The sequence below is a fragment of the Cydia amplana genome, chromosome 4, assembly GCF_948474715.1.
Source record: "Cydia amplana chromosome 4, ilCydAmpl1.1, whole genome shotgun sequence".
Lineage (NCBI taxonomy): Eukaryota > Metazoa > Arthropoda > Insecta > Lepidoptera > Tortricidae > Cydia > Cydia amplana.
In genome coordinates this window covers 10,662,540-10,679,255 of record NC_086072.1, presented here as the reverse complement: position 1 = coordinate 10,679,255, position 16,716 = coordinate 10,662,540, and the positions used below count along the sequence as shown (strand labels likewise).

Here is a 16,716-nt window from a genome sequence, read left to right as displayed (position 1 = left end):
TGTCTTGAGGAATCTTCAGTATAAAGAATTAAAAAAAATCTGTATAGGATCCCTGCTCCGTCTTCGCATTCAGACGCTTTGGTACGTAAAGGTGACAGTCTATTTCCAACCGCAGCTGCACTACTGCTCATTTTACCATAGTAGAAATTGACAGTAACAGCGACGCGTTCAGTACCAGTAGTGCAGCTGCGGTCAGAAATGGAATGTTACCCTTATGGAGACAGCTCTTATTATTTTATAGGTTATAGGTACACATAGTTTATTGAATAAAAGTCGGTTTGATTAAGTCAGTGTTATTTGAACACCGATCTGGGTTTGATTAAGGCAGTAACTATTATTTTAACACCCGGTTGACCTAATCACAATCATTATTTATACTTTAGCCCGAGGAACCTTATCGTAATTATAATCAGTCACAGTCATTCTTAGACCGACTGGTAACATTTACAAATGACGAACAGTTACCTAAATTAGTCATACTACCGTTTTTTTAAACATCTTGTGATTTCAAAGTGGTGTAAATACGCAATTGTAGATTAGGCAAACCAACTAATTTTATGTGAAGAAATGAAACGCTTTCTGGGTGTAATTTACAAATTGCATTATTTTAGAATTTGCTCTGATGACTGTAAGTCATGAAAATCATTAGGAATCTCAAAAGAATTCCTTTTTAAGTTTTTAATAGTGTGTATGGTTAATCTCGGAAGAAATATATTGAAGGAAAATAATAATTATACATAATAACATCAACTCTAGTTAAAGTCATATCAAAAGCCATGATTCAAGGTGCAGGTAAAATAATTTGAGACTAAATAGGTTCCGCAAACAAGTGCTAAGGTGAAATTTCAGCTTGTTCACGCCGCTGTGAATGGTATATCAGTAGCCAAATACAGAATGCGGCACCGGCATTTATAATTGCCACTGTGTTACACCCACGGAGCAGCCGCATAACTGTACATTTATAACATAACTACGGTTTACTTCTACTCCCAATAACTTTACTTACCTACCTATTCAAATAGTTTTTGAATTAATTTGAAATAATTTGTTCCAGTTAGGTTTTGGTATGAAATAAATACATTATATTAATTTTATGCAGTCTTGATAAATATAAAGAGTAAATATGTAATCGTGAAAATATAATACCTACCATTGCAGTATACGTCGGGCCTTAATAAACGCTACCTCCTAGGTTTTTTTTTAGGTTATAAGGATTTAAAAAGTAGGGAATTAAATTATCTATATTTTGTTCATAGTGTTCATACACATAATTAAAATGCCGAAAAAGAATTACAATTAATGTAATAAGTAGGTACCAAATAAAACTAAAACATTAAATAATTTCACATCATTTTACACAGCTTCCTGACGACTAACCAGTATCCTGCACGTATCACTATCAACAACACTCGAGTCATGGCCCTCGGTAGACATTAAGTTTTTTTAATAAGGTTTACGATTGCAATTAACAGCGTTGACGAGGGTACATTGGGGCCTTATTAAGTTTCTCAATTTGATAGAGTTAAATTTGAAGAGGCACTTTTCACAGCCTCTGATGAAGAGGTTAAATATGAATAATTTAAATCAGAAAACGTTTCCATTGGACTTGAATTAAACTAAGAAAAAAATAAATGAAATAAATAATAATATTTTCATAGAAAGTAATTTAATTTGTTCTTAAATTAATTGTGTGTAGCGTTTTCGATCCGATGCCATTGGGCATACATGTATGATTAGCGTAGGTATTTGAAGCAAGATTCACTGGGTCAAGTAAATATGCACAGATTACTCAGCAATAATTGCCGAGTAAATCGGGTAGTAGGCAACATTCCGCGATTAGTGCAAATACTGGGTCAAAACCATAAACCGAATGAGATGCCAATTTAAATTTCTTTCTGTGCGAATTATAATATAACTCTAAAGTGAGATGATCATATTTGAAAGTCGTTGCGAATCACGAAACAAGTGATAAATTCGTATCGCTGAAAAGAAGATCCAAAAGAGAAATTTAAATTCGTTTTCCCTATTTCGCAACAAGCATACTGACATACCTGTAAGACAGCTACGTTACGTAAAATACTCCTATTACATATTTGTAAGTATTCATTGTTTACTTAACAAAGAAATTAATTGTTAAAGGTTTAAAAGTTCAAGCGTAGGTAAGTACAAAGTCATGGCATTGCGTAAAACAGCGACCATTGTCTGATTCATGTTGAATCCTTAGTTTTCAACTTTGAAAGTACATATTACCTAAGTATATGTATCATCATAATTAAGTGTTTTTGTCCAAATTCGGGCCTGACACAATATTGCAATAAACAATGCTCTCTTCGATATAATCAAATCAGTAACGTTCACGACTCGACCCACATATCCGAGAGAGAAAACATGACCAATAACAAATACGGGGCATTTTGATACGGACTTTCAGTGCTTTCGATTGATCTTCCGGTAATGGATAGGTAGGTACAGAATGTAATTGACAGTTAGTGTATACAATGTTGACTTGTCCTAGAATGCGACGGGGTGTGGTTGCATGTAATCTATTAGTGCGCTGTTTTGTTTCGTATTAATGTGCAAGTCACTGACAAGACGACAACATCACAATGTTCGAGTCGAGGTCATGCATGTTCTGTAACGGGCCATCTTCGGTATTAGCGGCATATTCTATGAGCGGATCGAGTGGCCGTGGAAAGGTGATTAGTCAGGCTCCTTTGACAAAGGCTTCAGTTAGCGTCAATCTGGTCGCATTTGCGTTTCGTAAAGTGCTGTCATATCCATGACTCGAATAGCTAGTACGTTGTCAGCTAGCTTATTGTCCGTATATGTTGGATTCGGCTAAACTTTATTCGTTCAGTTCTCCGTTTGTTGAACTTATAATCGTCAATATATAGTGATTATTGAAGTATGAAAACATGATGGATAAAGTAATTTCTTTTTGGGTACGTGTAACAAGTAGGTGTTAAAACTACTCTACCAAAGTTGTTGTTGGATTTTAATAACAAAACTTCCGTGAGACACAGACATATTAAATATATTAAAAACATGAAACATGTCGAGCGTTTTTCGACTTAAAATATGTGAGTGACCCGTTTTAAATATATTTAATTTGTTGTTGGATTGCAGAAAACAAGTAAATTAAGATACAAGATCAATTCAATTAAGAAACCGTGATATCGTGAGGAAACCGGACTAATCCCAATACGGGCCTAGTTTACCCTCTGGGTTGGAAGGTCAGATGGCAGTCGCTTTCGTAAAAACTAGTGCCCACGCCAATTACTGGGATTAGTTGCCAAGCGGACCCCAGGCTCCCATGAGCCGTGATAAAATGCCGGGACAACGCGAGGAAGATGATGATGATCAATTCAATTAAGCAGACCATTTTACCCAGTTACATCTCGGCAATTATAATTATTACTCAATAGGGGCATTCCACTAGAATGTCGTTTACGTAACGACATTATTCTAATACTTCTGAAAATGCTGAGTAAGCTATATTGGGTCTGTTAATATTTCACGACTTGGCTAAGAAATTGGCAGTAGGTATATTCTAGAACTTTAGGGATTTGATTAAGGTAGCTGCCATACAAGGCGAAAGCGTTACGTAAGCGACATTATCGTGGAATGCCCCAATAACGGTGGCATATTATACAAATACGTCTACATACCCACATCAGATCCTCAAATGGAATGGTGTCTATTTAAAGATTATTAAAGATTCTAATCTACTTGACATTTAGCAGACGTTTACTTGCGTTTTATAGGCTGAGCTTTGATCTGATATGATTAGTGTAACATGTGGTGAGAAGTAGGTTAGGTCGTCTCTCGTGTCGACCGCCGCCGCTGAGCGGCCGTGGCGCCGTGAGCTCGCTGTGCGATGTACTTTACCCTAATAGACCACTTCGCCTCAAGCGGACCCGTATACGAATGATCTCCAACCACTCGTAGTCGTTGCAAGACATGAGATCAGGTTATACTAGTGATTAACTTCAGTCGAGTGAAAACTGTGTATTGAATCGACATGGTGGTGCGGCAGCCGACGGCCACTCGCGCCGGTAACGGTACTATCGCCGCATCGGCCCTGCAACCCAGACGCTGCTCTCCGTCTCTGCAATCCAATACATCTAATACTGTTATTAAATTTATGTGTAGTACCTTGTCGTACTTTCTCTCAGGTGTGATGGTAATCGCTGGACGCTAACATCGATCACGCTGATTTTACTACAGAGGTTCCCTTTCTGCTAGGCTATGCCAACTGCACGGTTTAATAATTTAACACCCACATTTACTTATAGTGCTGCTATTGATGGCCGTTCAGATAATTAAAGAAATAATTAGACTCTGAGTTTAAGAACCTTGGCAAACGCTACGCTAAGACGAAATCCATTAATCGCCAATAAATATCGTCAACGTGTTATCGTTTTTGTTTTATTTCCTGCTGGCATCGCAATGTCGCCAAGCAATTTTCTTTAATTTGCCACCAGTACGTAGCTTCTCCCGTAATTAGTATTCATAGTTGGTTCCCACTTAAGCGTCATTTGCTTGGCCAATTTGGACTAGCTGAAAACATATTTTATACAGAAAATGTACTCACGGTTTGTTAACTGTACTTGGAACGGATAAACACTGAAAGGACGGGAAATGCGGGCATGGGCAAAGGTTTCTTTCATCAAAGTAATTAAAGAATATCGAAGTAATTTTGATGAGAGTGTGGAATTCCTGGCACGAGAGCCGGAAGCGGCGACCGCGGCGAGCGCCTTGATCTTGCACATTGTGCTATGTGTATGTGTCACATACACAGATCACTCATCCTCTAGAAAGAACATATAAGACTACATGCCATGACAACACATAGATGCTCCAATACTATGTACTATCCCATACTATATACTACTATTACGTTATATAATGAGAACGATTTTGCTAGTGCGTAATTTTATTTACTATGTACCTGTAGGTGTGTCCCAATTCATCATTCTCTGAAAAGTGAAAACCTATATAAAAAAAAAACAAATAAAATACATTTTTTTTTCAGATAATGAGGATCCATACATGAAAAAGTTATATAAATGCAATTTTAAATTTATTATAAATACCACTATAACAATATTAAAACTAAAAAAAGAGACACAACCATTTAAATAATAAAAAATAATAAATTACAAAACTAGAACAAATAAAAACAACTATGAAATTATAATTATAATCACAGTTAATAATTAAATAAACTATGTATTTGTAATTTTAAGACATATCACTTGAGACTGTCTACCCACTGTTTTTGTATATGACAGTTACACATCCTTTCAGCAATGACTTTTTAGATATAAATACATACATTTATATTGGTTTTCCAAAATCGCGTAAATAAGTGATACGTGTAAATAATTTAAATTGTATCGCAACTGTTGCAAGAGAACATAATTATATTGTAAGATGCAAAATGCGGTGCAATTAGTGTACTCTACAAGTATTAAAAAATATGCGCCTGCGTTGTGAACACGACTCTTCCTACATCCTTCATAATATGTTATCTAAAGGAGGTAGTCTATGACCACATAAGTGCACATACATGGAAACTACAGCGACAATAGTACGTCGATCTTATTCACACGATCCCCTCGTTTCTCCCCTGATTGTATCCAATGAACTATTTACTCTTACCCAAATGAAAATGTTAACACCTAAATTGCGAATGTTGAATATTGTAGCGCTGCTAAGTGTTGACCGAATTCTCAAGCCTCGAAATGTCACTGTCAGTAGGTATTCTATTAATTGAAAACCATTAAAAGCTTTTAAAATGAAAACGAGGCTATAATTTTCCCAACTCGTTATTTATTAACTTTCTGAGTCGCAAAACTGAATTTATAAAATATGGGTCAATGTATAATAAAACAAATTGCTAATGCAACTTAGGTCAAAACTATTACTGAGCACCACCTTTATTTACCCTTATACTTTTATTTCCGATATTATATCACACTATTTCTATGTAAGCGTCTTGATTTTCACTATGCCCTTGTGTGTGAAAAGGATTGATCTAAGTAGGTATATACATATAGGTACCCTCGCTGTTAACTGTTCATCGGTGGACCTTATGCGTTTTGTAATAAGGCCCACCGATGGACAGTTATGTAAGTGTTACTGTTTGCTTGTACATCTAAGAAACGTATTAAAACTTTCGAATAACATTTCTATTTTCGTGAAAAAAAGGCGTGTAGGAGGAGCATTTCATACTTTACTAAGTAGGTATATGTATAAATGCCTTCCGATCCTTGAGTACCATCTTCTCCCATTTTCCAAGTCGGTTAAAATATTGATCCACTTATATTATATTGACGGACGTAGATTAGCCGTGTACCCTTGTGATCATAATATCGATTACGGTAGTAGGTAACATAGTAAGGCGCCCGTTAGAACACGTAAGTGCACATAATGTGTGGTATTTCAGTAAAGCTGCTCATGAGATGAGAGAGACTACTCCAACACAATGTTTAGATAACTAGGTAAAGTATTAACGGTTCATCGCAATTAGTTATTTCGCTGCCGCTTAGAAGTCATGTTTGAGAATCATTTTAATCACGTGTTGTCAAAATAGTCTACATGTTTTAAAATGAAGTGATGGACAATAATAATGTCTCTCTTAAACAGGTAGTCAGGTAGTTACAATGTTGAATACCTATTATACCTATGAATGCCTGTATTACAATACATTGTCTATTTTCTACATTGAACCAATTACAAGACATTTGGAATCGGCAAAGCACGCTAAATTCTAACAAAAAGTGCAGAGTTGCAATTTGGGGTTAGGTACATATAATAGCTTGTGATTTTGCGACATGGCAGTAAAATTTGAGTCATGTCCACTTCAATTTTGTATGAATTAAAAAAATACTATTATAGTAACTTCACCAATCATGAAACATTGAACAGACAATTTTTAGTATTTTTGATATTTTAACAAGTAAAAATTTTACAGTGTAGGTACTTGTATTTGAAAAGAAACAAAATAATTACCAAATGCAAGAGCGAAAGGTTTTTCGCATTTGATGGTCACTACAGAGAGTGTTGGTTAACATAGTGGCTATATGAATGTGTTAATAGTTAAAACAAATGGAATTGTGCCATACGTTTAATGTTATGGTACATGTCACGAGGCGAACTCTTCCTATTCCCCTTCACCACTCAGCCTCCCGCACCCTCCACGTTTCGACAGCACCAATAACATTTTATTAATCTCGTTACTTTTTATTTTAACGAACCCATTTTCTGTTTCTCTTTTTATTAAACGTAACTTTACATAAGGTTAGTTAATTAGTATGTGAAAAAGTTCTGCTGCAGTATTTGGAACGGTTTTTCTACCGTTAACGAGTGTCATAATTTTATTATAAATATTCATATGATGTTGACAAAATATTAGATCGTGTGGCATGGTCACTTGACCACACGATCTCACAAGGGTAACTACTTTAGTTTCCCCTGTAGTGCAAATGCTATTACTTATTTTAAAGATTATACACTTACGACTTGTTACGACGCCATGGAGCAATTTGCTTTTGCTAGTTAGATTAAGACGATTAGGTACTCCTAAATTACGCTACAGTACGTGTACTTTTTTTAAATATAATAAATAACACTTAAAATAAAAACTTATAAATAAAAAAATTGGCCTAAGTCGTGGTCGCTCGGTACTTTTTTTATATTTATCTCATTGTAACATTCGTTTTTTGGAATATAAAAATTGAGTCGTTCCTGCCTAAACAAATTCTGGTTTGTCTTTTTATTTTATTAAAATCTCAATTTAATAATTTCGAAATCTATGTGGAAGTACTATTCATTAATATCTAATTATTCAACAGTCAGAGGTACTTGTGTAGACAGCAGCTGCGATCTTCCGGATGCAATATGTGTCCATCAAACTTTTGCAATATCTTTGTGATAGATTGCTCTTCTGGCAGCAATTTTGATTTGATTTGCCGTTCCGTATTCCCGGCGATTTTTCCAGTGAGCGATTCGGACAGATGGAACGGAGATAAAAACTTGACTGTTAAGTTTTGCTATTAGTTTTTGGATGCGAAATCAAAAATGTTTTATTAACAATGAACTACCTATATCTAGAAAAAAAATCTACAATTATTAGATTATAAAATTGCACTTCATTGAAAATATCTCCAGTTGCATCTACTTGTCACCGCTGTTTTCCAATATTTTGTACTTAACCCCTTATTCATAGAACTTAGCAACCTCTTATCTTATCTTATCTTATTGTTTTCGGGGGCCCTTGCGGATACACTTCGACCCATAGGGATCTTTTGTGCAATTACCACCTAGAGAAGATCCGTCAACTACTCAAGAGCTTTTCCCACCATATCCATGTGTCGGATGATGGAGCTCATGGGTAGCATTTTAAAGTCCTTTGGTTCCAGATATCCTGCTCCAAATTCCTTCATTCTTTGTCTGGCGAGGACGTGAGCAACCTCTTACAAACCTTTTTAAAATTTTGTCTTGACAATTAAATTTTGTCAACGGTTTGTTATATTTGTCAGACGATTATGAATAAGTAACGCCATTATAGTTTCAGCGTCATTAGATTTCATCATTGCATATCTGTAAATGCACTAAAACTATTTTTAGTTTACAGTATTTGATGACAATTAATGTTATAAGTACAATGCAAATGTTTGATGGCAATTAATGTTATAAGGCTCATGATTAAGGTACACATAAGCACATAAGACCCGATTGTACCTATCGAAGTAATCTACACATTTGGGTATTACATATATGACAGATTTTACACGTATCTACATAATCATAAAATATTATAAGATCTTATATGTAGGTAAGTACCTAAATAATAAGCCGTTTTTTCTATAAAAAAAGTGCAAGAAATCTCATTGTATAATATAAATATGTAGTTCCGTACATGTTACATACTAGGTATTAGTTGTTCGTGTACAATGCAAGTCTGTCTCGACAAAACAATAAATAAGTTGACGAAAGAAGGCTAACGTGTGTAACTACCTAAAATAATGCTAATAATACTACTGACTAGGTATCTATAGTTTAATATTCTTATGTCGATCTGGGTGCCTATAGATCAGATACCGCTCCAATAGGTTTGACCTTAGTACTAGTTTAATTGAATAAAGGGAAGGGAAGTTTTCTGAGCACTGGTTGACTAACCGGTTCAGCGAAGGAAGGCTTAAGTAGTAATGAGACACGTACTTTCGATGTGTAACTGAATAGTGACGTGAAGGCTTAAAGGAGTCTGCGCGCGCGCCGCTTGGCGAGTTGCAAGGCGATACATTCACTAGCAACACAATATTTGTCAAAAGCATAATTTTTCCTACTTTTATTATGATTTAGGTTTTGAAGAGTCAAAGTCGAAGTCATCAAAGCAATAGGTATGTTAGTTATATCAGTTAACATCATTACTAGTTTACATAAATATTAACATTGATTAATTGACGAAGTTAATTGCGGAGGTTGACGAGTACACCATTGTTGTGGATCAGTATTGTGGGCATATTATTATATTATATTGTATTATATTGTTTAATACACTAGCAGCTGAAAGCTGATGCGTGTATATCACTGCACTTGTTTTTTTTTAACGATTAATGTTCATTTTTTTGTTGTTTTAAGTGTTTGTCAATATCGTCGGTGCGAATAAAAAAATCGCTATGTGTTTTTTTACGATTTTTTGATTTTGGCATATTTTAATTCCTTTACAATTTCCCGTCGACCTATATCAATATTTTTTTTATATCTATATTAGTTTTGAAAATAACTAACAGTATTGTTTTCCGCCGAGGGTGATGGCGATAATGTTGCACATGGCGATATATTGACCCTAAAATCAGCTATGTATCATTTCTCGTGCTACGTTACTTTGGCAACAAATCGCTATGTGTAAAGTTTACACATGACGATTTTAAGTGACCCAAATTTAAGTCGCTATGTAGCAAAATTCTGGTTAAAATAATTTATATTGTAAAAATTTACGAAAAAAACTGTTTATTTTCTGCATAAGTATCATGTAAAAACCATTGATCTACCAGAAAAAAAAACAGGTGCAACAAATATATTACAAACAGGAAAATAAACAGTTTTTTTTGTGTACTGTAAAGTAGCTAAAAAATACATCGCGATTTTTTTATTCGCACCGACGATATGTCTCACCAATGTTCTTAACTTTCGGGTACAGAAACGGAACATTGTGAACACTATTATATGTACCTATGTATGGACCTGGACCGATTAGTCACTTAAAAAATCGCACAGAGAGCAGGATGCATAAGGATGAACCGGTCTACCTATGATAATTTTTCAGTTTAATGCTTTCGAGGTCATTAGACAAAAACTTTAAGGCTTTGAAGCATCGTTGAACAAAACAACGATAGTTACCACATCACCACTCACTCACTATGGTGCAAAAATGCTCTGATGTTAATAAATATTAATATGCAGGAACTATTTTCCAAACAGTTTCCAGACTATTTCCGTACTTCGATTCTCAATAGTTAGTCTGCAAGTATTCCATATTTTGTATATTTGTACTGGACATTGCATGGCAGGCCTCTCGCAAAGGGCCGCGGGGCGAGGGGCGGGGTGGATGGTCACGACGCGGTTAGCCTAGGTTAGGCCACGTTAGGCTTCGGCTCGCGTCCAGCGAGATGCACTCAATTCTGCCTTTTGATTAAACATGGCGTGCCTCGTTGCTGGTGTATTATGCGTCGGAAATATATCCCAAGGCACTTACAAGCCTAAGTAATTATAAGGCCAGTTGGGTTACTGGGTATCTAAGACTACGCATGTACTGCATAGACAATATCATAGTTTTTACAAGGATAATAGTTGTAAAAAGAACGATAGTTTTAGTTAAAACATAATACCTAGTATCGACGAAACGATTACCTAACACAACAATCTAGCGAATGAACTTCGCCAAGGCACCTAGAACGGAGACGTTACAGTTACACGTGTAAATATGAGGTGGGTACCACATTCATTTGTCTGCTGGATAATCAGAATTTAGTTCGAACTTCGTTCACTAAAGGGCATGTTGTGTGCTGTGTGTAGTATTTCACAAATTATGTATTCATACAGATGCTAATGGAAAATGTTTTATCTTGAATTAGCCTTAGCCTGGCAGCCAGCGAGGTACTAGAGATGGTAACTCCTGGTAGTGAACATCTCCGAACCGAATAGGTGCTTAGTTGTATACAATACGGAAAAACACTTTCGTTCATATACCACTTAAATAGTTACCTATACATTATAAAATTGGACACACATGAGTTAAAATTATAAATAAAATTAAAATAGGAAATAATAACAATAAGTAATAAAAACAGGTCTCTTTAAATGTAATTTTTCGTAATTTACTAACGAAGTATGCGATTCGAATTAAGATTCAATCCATAAACGTATACAAAAGTAGCAGATAAAGATTGCTATTAGGTAATGTTCTTGTTACAGAAGTTAGTTTTAGAACGTAGTATCTACATAAAAATAATATGAATATCTATATAAAAGTCATAAATAAGCTGTATATAAAATTAAGGAATAATGCTAAAATAGAGTACAAAGACCCGGAGCTAATTATATTCCTAAGCAGCAGCAGTGTTTAGATAAAGTATACACATTATGTTTGGTCCTATCCTACCTCAAAGCATAAAATTGCCTATAAAGTGCTTATTTCTCTCGGAGAGTAGCAGGTTGTAAAACTGTAGCTTCCAAGAATAGGCACCTCTAACGTGCATCAACATAAATGAAGTAGAGCAGAACATGACGATATAACACAATCCTTTTGGCCTTCGTCCCAACGCGCATATAAAATAACTTTGCACACAACGTTTGCTTGCACGTTCTGTAAAGTTGGTTCAAAACCAAAACGTAAACACAAGAAAAATATAACATGAAATAAGAAATAAGTAGTTTATTTTTGTTGTGTGTTATTAGAGAAGTGGCGCTTATAAATTAACGATTATGCGACTACATCAACTTTTTTTTATATGATTAAGATGCGTTTTCAGTAACTTTTACTTTTTAAAATGATTCAGCATATAATTGAGTTTAGATTAAACGACTCCGAATTGTTTATTATTCAGTATTTTCATAAAAACATTTGAAAATACTAGGCCTAGCCTGAAAAATGGACGCCGTCCATCTAATCCTGTAATATTTCTCATATTTATAATCATCATCTTCCTCGAGTTGTCCCGGCATTTTTTAATACTTATAATAATTTAAAAAATTAAATTGTCAATGACGTAAACATTAGAATATATAGTCTTTAATAAATATAATTATGTACGATTGTACGCGGCGACCGTTTACGACCGCATACGTGGATTTAATGTCTTAGAACTAAAATTTCTCACATCACATGTTAGCCTCGGGGGAGATTTTCAGTTTTTGTAAATAATAAATAAATAAATATTGTAGGAAAACTAAATATATATATATTATATGTGTAAAAAATACTTCTAAGCGTATAACGTAAGTCAGAATTTAATTATTTCGATTGTAGAGGCAAACGTTCATCTTCTGATGGTCGGTCATTTTTGGTGCCACTACCTTATTAAGATGATTGAATTTTTGAAATATTTTGTATATTAGGTGTGCAATGATATTATTTTAATAAACATGTATTTTTAGGTATCTTTGATTTAGTCCTTTTTAGTTTAACTAGGTACTTCGTTAAAGGATATCGGTATATGATACGATACTATTTAATCTTAAAATGTACAATATCATAAAAAATGCATGATATAACAATAGTTTACTATATCAACTATACTGGTCGTAATAGTTAAACCCTTAGGGAATGATAAAAAGATTTTAAAATAGGCACACTTACTTACAGCAAGATAATATTTTTCTGCATTTATTTTATGCCTTAACGGTCTAGGTCCATGGGGTCCCAGCGCGCATAAGTTGTTCGCAGAAATCGCGAAGCGTCTGGTTGACGTAACTGGTGACCGAAGAGCTGGCGGCTACCTCGCACAACGTATCAGCATTGCGATACAGCGAGGAAATGTCGCCAGCATCCTTGGTACAATGCCTCAAGGGCCTATTTTAGATTTAAGCTAGTTTTTATTTTGTTTTAGTAATACACTGTATATATCTTGTTTGTAAATAAATTTTATGCCTTTAAAATAAGTACCTACTGAATTTTTACTGGCTTTTTACTGGCAACGTACCTGCCTTTAAATATCAAGCCAGTCGTGAAGCGGTAGGTCGGCGTCGCCGGCACACAGTATTGTGAGACTTGTGAGACAAGCAAGGTGAGCGGCATTTGCCAGTGCGCTGTGTTCAGGCGAAGTCTGCCTTTCTGAGCGCCTACCGCAAACCACGTTCGACGTGTTTCCTCTCTGTCGCACTTGTAAATTCGTACGTAAGTTTGACAGGGAGGTAACACGTCGAACGTGGTTCGCGGTAGGCCCTCTGAAACTAGCCTAACAACGAGCGGGCGGTCCCTGACATTTCGATAGCAGTTTTGCTTACATTTTCGTAGTAGCCTGCTCTGTATGTTATTGTTTGGCGGAGTTTTAGTTTGAAATGGATCTTGGAGGATAATTATATTCATGCCAGTCCGTATGTCCGTAAACGTGACTCATTGTCAATTTGCATAAATTTAATTGTGCATTTTAAGATTTCATGAAATAGCATGAGCGTCACGATTTAAGTCGTATGGCAATTGACTTTATGTTATACACCATTACTATCTAAAACTTTTTGTAGAAATTGTGGCTCAGGTATTTTATTACCTATCCTAGATTTAAGTGCAGCGGTGAACAATTTTGAGATCCATTATGCACGATCGATCGCACATAACTGGCAAACGGGGTTACGACTGACCATAGCACTCACTCTCAAAACTTCAAACACGTTCTAGGCTTTAGGGAATTGGGGCATACCTAGTCGATTTAATACCTGCACAAAACCAAAACGTAAGGAACACACCAATCCTCATGAGGTTAACTGCAGTTAACCACTATTTATATAAGGCTTTAAAATTATTGGAGACAAGAATGCGGACGAATCGCATAAAAGCGTCGATAATTTAAGTCGAAATCAATAAATAATCTTTTCGATTCGTGGGAAAGTCTACTTTAAGTATGTTTTCGTGACTAGTAGGTATAATTGCCAATGAAACTCCATTATTGCTATGTTCTTACGCTATATTATAGGTACCCAGGTCTAGTAACAATTCTGGTTAAGCGCGAAGCAACCACTAAAACCGGATTCTTTCTATAGGATTGAAAAGCTTGCTCTTTCTTGTTGACTTAAAATAAATCATTCCGACATTTCCAACGAATATAAGAGGCAGGTGTGTTTAATAAGGAGTAGCCTGTCATTGTAATGAAGCTCTTACCCTTGATGCGATGTAAATCGCCGTAAAGTATGGTTTCTGTGAAGCTCTAATAAATGTGTAAATAGTGGTGGTGAAGTGCAGATAATGGAAGGGCGGTGTGTCGACCGGCCGCAGGCTTGACATAGCGGTACAGTAGGCCAACTGCAAATACTAATAATAGAGTTTCAAGACTTTAGCTGATAACCACTGCCTGAGCAGAATTTAGGTGGCATGAGAACAAAATTTTAAGATGTTTTGACTATAAATTATAAGCTTAACAATTATGGCGTTATTCTTAAATGACCAGCAACACTTTATAGAAGGAGGTTTAGATTGGAGTGTGAGAATTATATAAACCCGAAAATATATGGAAGTTTTTAACTTTTTCTCCTCGTAAAAAACACTTAATAGATGTAAATGGGATTTAGCACACAGGTCACCCATTAGGTACATGAATGCGGTTTGTCTCGAAAGCATTTTTGGTACGGGATACAAAATATGGGTGGAGTTTTTATCAGTAGCACGGGAAGTGCTATTATTGTTTGACTTCCGCACGTACGATATCAATGGAAATACATAGTTACGTTTATCGAGGTAAGTCTGTTATTGCAAAAAGTTAATTTATAGGTAGGTACGCTTTTATGGAGTTAGCCTACTGTAGCAGAGTGCGCTCGCGCAGTCAGCAGCAGCGGCGCGCCACCGCCGCCCGCTAATTGTCGCTATTACAGAAATTGGACACTTACACACAATTGCTATAAATCACTGCATTGCAGGATTAAAAGCGCGCCTCCGTCGTTTACGCGACTAGGCGTCTAAATAACTATACTTTAAGTAACTTCGCTGTTAATAATGTCTCTTTACTAAATATTGGTGCCGAATAAATTCTAAGTACTTGTCTTGTGAGGTAATGCACTCGTGATATGCATTGATATGCTTTATAACATATGTAGTATATCATACAGTCTCAAAATAACCGTACACTTGTAATTTATTGCTACGCGTTATAACATAGCTATTACATACTTATAGATAAATACGAGTAAAATAGTTAATAGATATGTACTCGTATATGTTATATTATTCACTATAATACATATTGTATGAGGTACCTATGTGATATTATTATATTACATTGTACTAGTATGTAGACAACTTAACCTTCGTTTATGAAGGTTCCAAAGTAGGTATATAGTCTTCTTATGACATGAGTTCTTCGAGTAGGTAGGTCGGCAGGGTACAGTCAGTAATAGTAGCGGATAGAACAGTGCGTCAAAAGAATATAATATTACTAATAGAGATATATCTCTACAGTTCGCGTTCAAATATATATACCACACTCAAATAAAATTGTACTCTTCCTTACATATGCATAAGTACTATTCGTAGGTAAAGTCATTAGCACAGAATAAATAATAGTACTAAGTACAGAAGACTCACTCTCTAACAAAACGCGTCTGTTACGATCAGCACAGATATTGCCGCTAGGTGGCGACAGCGCCACGCGCGGCTTATGGCCTTCCCCAAAATTGGGGCCGAACGGATGTACTTTTAGCTACCTGTAGCAAAGCGACTAAATCGCGGAGTGAGACACGCCTGCCATTAGAGACTTTAGTTAGAGGCGCATGAGAATCCGCTAGTTGCAGTTGACTGAACTTGATTGTAAGAGGAGCTCCAGATGGTACAAAACGAATAATTAAATTAATAATTAAATCGAGATGAGTAACATCTAACATCGGATCTATGAACGTGCTCTTCGCTTAGCTAAGTGCTGTATCTAGTAGGTATTTATTAGTCACGTACCGATGTATGATGTAAGGTATTATTTTATATCATTAAAGTTTTATCGTTAGTAATTTCATACAATAACACTGACTTTTTAGTAGGTACATATTTACATGCAGTCGTCGTTTGCTCCTGTGCCCATGTACGTGTCTTTGAGCGAATATTGAATACACATTTAAATATTTTGTCTTTTTTATTGTTATTCAAAGCCATTTATTTTACAAAAATTTCATATTTATTTTACTTTTGTTCCAGAAAACCAGCCGCAATAGAAAACGAAACACGCGATCGAAAATCAACGTTTGACAGCAGCTTCTGGGAAGGTATGTTAACATAAATACTAAATAAGGGTACAGAGTAATAGGTGTATCAAATGTAAAGCGGTGGTAAGTAGCAAAGTGAAGTAGAGGCAAGTTTTCAACCCAGTGATTGTCGGATTAAATCCTACTAAATCGCAATGTGAGTACCTACTAATCATCGAGTGGAAACGTGCACAATACGCCTGAAAATAAATCTGATGATACCTGTATGTAAAGTTCCTGGCAGCCATTCGTGTTCGCCGCTTCTCA

At 35.6% G+C, this 16,716-nt stretch overlaps 2 protein-coding genes across 2 annotated transcripts in view; both read left to right on the top strand.

Annotated features, from left to right (window-relative positions):
• The window catches only part of LOC134663259 (potential E3 ubiquitin-protein ligase ariadne-2), a 295,209-nt gene that overhangs the window by 97,521 nt on the left and 180,972 nt on the right, over nt 1-16,716 (top strand). The window lies entirely within an intron of this gene.
• The window catches only part of LOC134663247 (uncharacterized), a 51,110-nt gene that overhangs the window by 18,054 nt on the left and 16,340 nt on the right, over nt 1-16,716 (top strand). Inside the window, exon 3 of the mRNA XM_063519648.1 lies at nt 16,403-16,470. Within this exon, the coding sequence (XP_063375718.1) occupies nt 16,403-16,470 (68 nt within the window). The remainder of the gene's footprint in view (nt 1-16,402; nt 16,471-16,716) is intronic.